Genomic DNA, 3,951 nt, shown 5'->3' with positions numbered 1-3,951 from the left:
AGCTATAATATGTATATATAAAATAATATATATTATATATTTTAATGTATGATAAATATGATTTAATATATAAATATTATGGCTATAACAGTTTTAATATATTATTTTTAATATTTATGATATATTAAAATATATAATAATATATATTATTTTATAATATATATAATAATATAAATACTATTAATATAATTAATATTAAAAATATTATTTTATTAAATTTTATATTATTTTATTTTATGTTGTCTATTATTCATCAAACGATGACAAAAAATTATCCCCAATCATTCATATTTTTGTCATATGTTGTTGCTTTTGTTCACCTTGACCCATAACAATGTCTTGGTATGTCAAAATTGATTGAATCTAGCTCATCAATTCATTTAATATGTAAAAAAAAAAGGTTAAGTTAGATTGTGTTATTCAACTAATCCGTCAATTAATATCTATTTTTATTTATAATCCATAAATATAATTCTCTACTTTTTTTATTTTAATTAAAGTGTTTCTTTCGCTTTAAAAGAATTAAATTATGGAGATGAATATATATATAAATGTGCTTGTGTGTGAATATTTTTAGGCGATCCTTTTTTTTGTTCTACTCCCATCATTCCAAATTTGATCGAGGCAACTTGGCAATCAAATTATAGAAATTAGTCATACTAACATGAGAAGCATTTGACTACTTGTAACTTGCTTAATTGTGGAGTGATATATATCAAGGCACCACTATCTTGGTGCCTTAACTCCTTTGTCCCACAATTCTTTTCCAAAAAAAATGTTCTCTCCATACCCTATCCATTTGCTCAATTGGCACATTCCTGGTCTCTGGTAACAGCAAGTACACAAATGCTGTCATCACCACCACCCATCCCCCAAAAAAGAAAAAAGTGCCAAACTTGAAATGGCATAGCATGATGAGAAAAGTTTGAGCAACTATGAAGGTGAAGAAAAAGTTCACAGCAACTGTAATACTTTGTGCTGCTGATCTAATCTCCAGTTGGAAAATCTCACTAGGAACCAACCATCCTAGTGGCCCCCAAGACCATGCAAATCCAGCAACATATATGCATATCAAAACTAGAATCAAATATGCATATTTCTTGTCTATTTCACCATGGTCACCAAGTTGAGTTGCCATGATGCTCCCTATTAAAACTTGTGAGAAGAACATCTGAATTCCCCCAGATATGAACAAGACTCTTCTGCCTAGTCTATCAACCATGAGCATTGATATGAATGTTGAAGCAGTGCCTACAAATCCAGTCACAACTGCTGAAAGAAGAAGCGAAGCGCTTTCTCCTAATCCGATTGTTAGGAAGAGGATTGGAGCATAGAAGGATATGACATTGATTCCTGTGAATTGTTGGAAGAAGGGTATGGCTATTGCCATGACAAGTTGAGGCCTATATTTTCTATGCAAGATGTTCTTAAATGGGTGTTTGATGGAATTTGACATCTCACTTGCTTCAATTAGGTCTTCAAGTTCTTGTTGGACATCATCGGTGCCGCGGATTCGTTGCAGCATTAACTTAGCCTTCTGATGGTTCTTGTCGTGTTGGATTATGCTGTTTGGTGTTTCTGGTAGGAAAAGTGACCCAAAAGTGAGCATTGAGGCTGGAACTGCTGCCATAACTAGAGAAATGCGCCAACCCCAACCAGCTTTGATCTTTTCTGTGCCAAAGTTGACCAGATTAGCTGATAGAACACCAATGCCAACACAAAGCTGGAAACCAGTGTTTATGGCACCTCTGTATCTTGGAGGTGCCATTTCAGAGAGATATAATGGAGCTGACTGCAAAACAATGAAATTTTGCATCCATATAAGATTATACTCATGTTTTTATTATGTTAACAATGCCCAAATAATCCAATATAGCAAATGTTAAGCATTAGCAATTCAGAAATATTAAATAGACTAATAATAATTTTTACCGTATCATCCAATTACAATCATAATTGAAAATCATGCTAATAATAATTTTTAATTGATTGAAAATATAAATTTTTTATACTCTAAAAAAGAACATTTAGCAGACATGTTTTTTCGGTACAATTTTTTTTATGCGGTAAACCAATAAGATAGTCACCGTAAAAAAATCAAGAAACACATACTATATATCACAGATTATGAGTGGATGACCTCTTAAAAAACCAAAATCTTTACGCTGCAAGTGCATATATTATTTATTCAAAATCATTTAATACCCATTTTAAGTAACACTTCTAGTGATACCTTAACTGATACCTTAGAACACTTCTAGTGGACCAATCAAATAAATATGCAAGGAGATTGTAAGGATAAAAGGTACCTGATTGGCAAATCCAATCCCAACTCCAAGCATAACTCGACCAAGTATAAGCATGTATATGTTGAGAGCTGCACCACCAAGAGCTGCTCCAATGAGGAATGCAGCACCACCTATGAGGATTGATGGTTTTCGGCCAAAGGCTCTTGTGACTGATGAGGCAAAGAAGGATGCTATAAGGCCTGCTATGTACAGTGATGAAGTGAATGCTGTTAGGAGCTGGCTATCAAATTTGCAGTAGTTGCTAACCTTGGTGTCTTGCTTCATCTTGGTGTACACATCTGGGAAAAATTTCTCCAAAAATGGCACCATAGATGTTACTCCACCTGCAATTCTTGCAAATTAGTGAAGTTGATCAAAGTATACAATATCAGTGATCAAACTGAAGGAGAAAACTTGCAAACATATGTAAATGCATATCTTTTAATTAAGTAAAAAATGTTTACAGAGTAGAACAAAAACCTATGAAGTAGAAATACAATAATAAAATGGTTGAACAACATTTTTTTTCTGCTTAGGGATAAAAGTTAATATAAACATTGCATGAAAAAAATCATCCCCGAATTTTTCATCCTTAAAAAATAAGGTGATAGTGCTTTCCAAAAAAAATAAAATGGTGCATAGTAATATTGCTTATTCAAATATGCTTGCTAAGTTACTATCTTATTCTCTAAAAACATTTCACCTTTGTTTCAATCATGCTAACATTCCCCCTCTTTGGTTCAATTTGCCAATACTTGGTCTTGCAGGCAATAAAGGTTCACTGTCTTCAAACTCGTCTTTTGACCCCAACCAACCAAAAATGAAAAACCTTCTAAATTTTCACATGTAAAAGAAATTAATTAGTTGTTTTATGTTGCAAATTTAACGGTTTTATATATTGAAAATATATAGCACAGTGGCTTATGCTCTCAAGTTTATAAAGTGATACCGAATACGATAATCTTGTAGTCATTTTATAGACAGAATTTTAATCCAGTTCCACATCTCAAACAAACTAGTAAGAGATTAAAATAAAAATAATGAATTTTCCTCCACTAAACTTATCCACACGTGTGTGTGGTCATGAAAGCAGTAACAAAGGTACAACACCATGTTCTTAGTACACCAGAAAACACCATATATGTTCTTACAAGCTAACACATATTTCCACTGTTAGATACTGGTAATTAATAAATATCAATAATATGAAATTATGTTAAATATACATGCCTGAAATTCCTATATCATAACCGAAGATAATGCCTCCAGTGGCAGCCACCATGCAAGATAGAATCACAATAGAAGTTATCTTCCCACTGTAACCTCTTCCCTCGTTTGCAATTGCCAATCCCACTGCCATAGCTGCTTACTCGAGTACCTAAAACACAGTGCAGCCTTTCTTGACTAATTGTCTAATTGTGTATACATCAATACAAGACAATATTGATCATTTTGGATAACTTTTCGACAAATACTTATAAAGAAAAAAACAACTAGATAAAATGAATTATTTTTTTTCTTATTGGCTAAAATTAATTTATACATAAATTAAAATCAATTTTTGGAAGGGTTAAATAATAAAACTACAAGTTAACTTAAGTATAAACAAAATTAGGATACTCTAGTATCCAAAGATTCCTTGCTATGCAAAACTGTGAGAGAG

General features: G+C 32.2%; 1 protein-coding gene across 2 annotated transcripts; it reads right to left on the bottom strand.

Annotated features, from left to right (window-relative positions):
• Positions 1 to 614: 614 nt before the first annotated feature.
• On the bottom strand, positions 615 to 3,712 carry LOC114417407 (hexose carrier protein HEX6-like). 2 transcript variants are annotated; one of them, XM_028382598.1, is made up of 3 exons: positions 3,519 to 3,712; positions 2,310 to 2,632; positions 615 to 1,792 (listed from the first exon to the last, which is right to left on the bottom strand). In XM_028382598.1, exons 1-3 carry the CDS (start codon positions 3,646 to 3,648, stop codon positions 740 to 742), a joined length of 1,506 nt encoding a protein of 501 aa, XP_028238399.1. In that variant the 5' UTR covers positions 3,649 to 3,712; the 3' UTR covers positions 615 to 739. The 2 variants fall into 2 exon arrangements, with proteins under 2 accessions (XP_028238399.1, XP_028238401.1); XM_028382600.1 differs by lacking the exon at positions 3,519 to 3,712 and adding an exon at positions 2,992 to 3,486.
• Positions 3,713 to 3,951: the final 239 nt, after the last annotated feature.

The sequence above is a fragment of the Glycine soja genome, chromosome 6 (genome assembly GCF_004193775.1).
Source record: "Glycine soja cultivar W05 chromosome 6, ASM419377v2, whole genome shotgun sequence".
In the NCBI taxonomy this organism is placed as follows: domain Eukaryota; kingdom Viridiplantae; phylum Streptophyta; class Magnoliopsida; order Fabales; family Fabaceae; genus Glycine; species Glycine soja.
The sequence above is the reverse complement of the archived record's forward strand: the minus strand, read 5'-3'. Positions and strand labels throughout refer to the sequence as shown.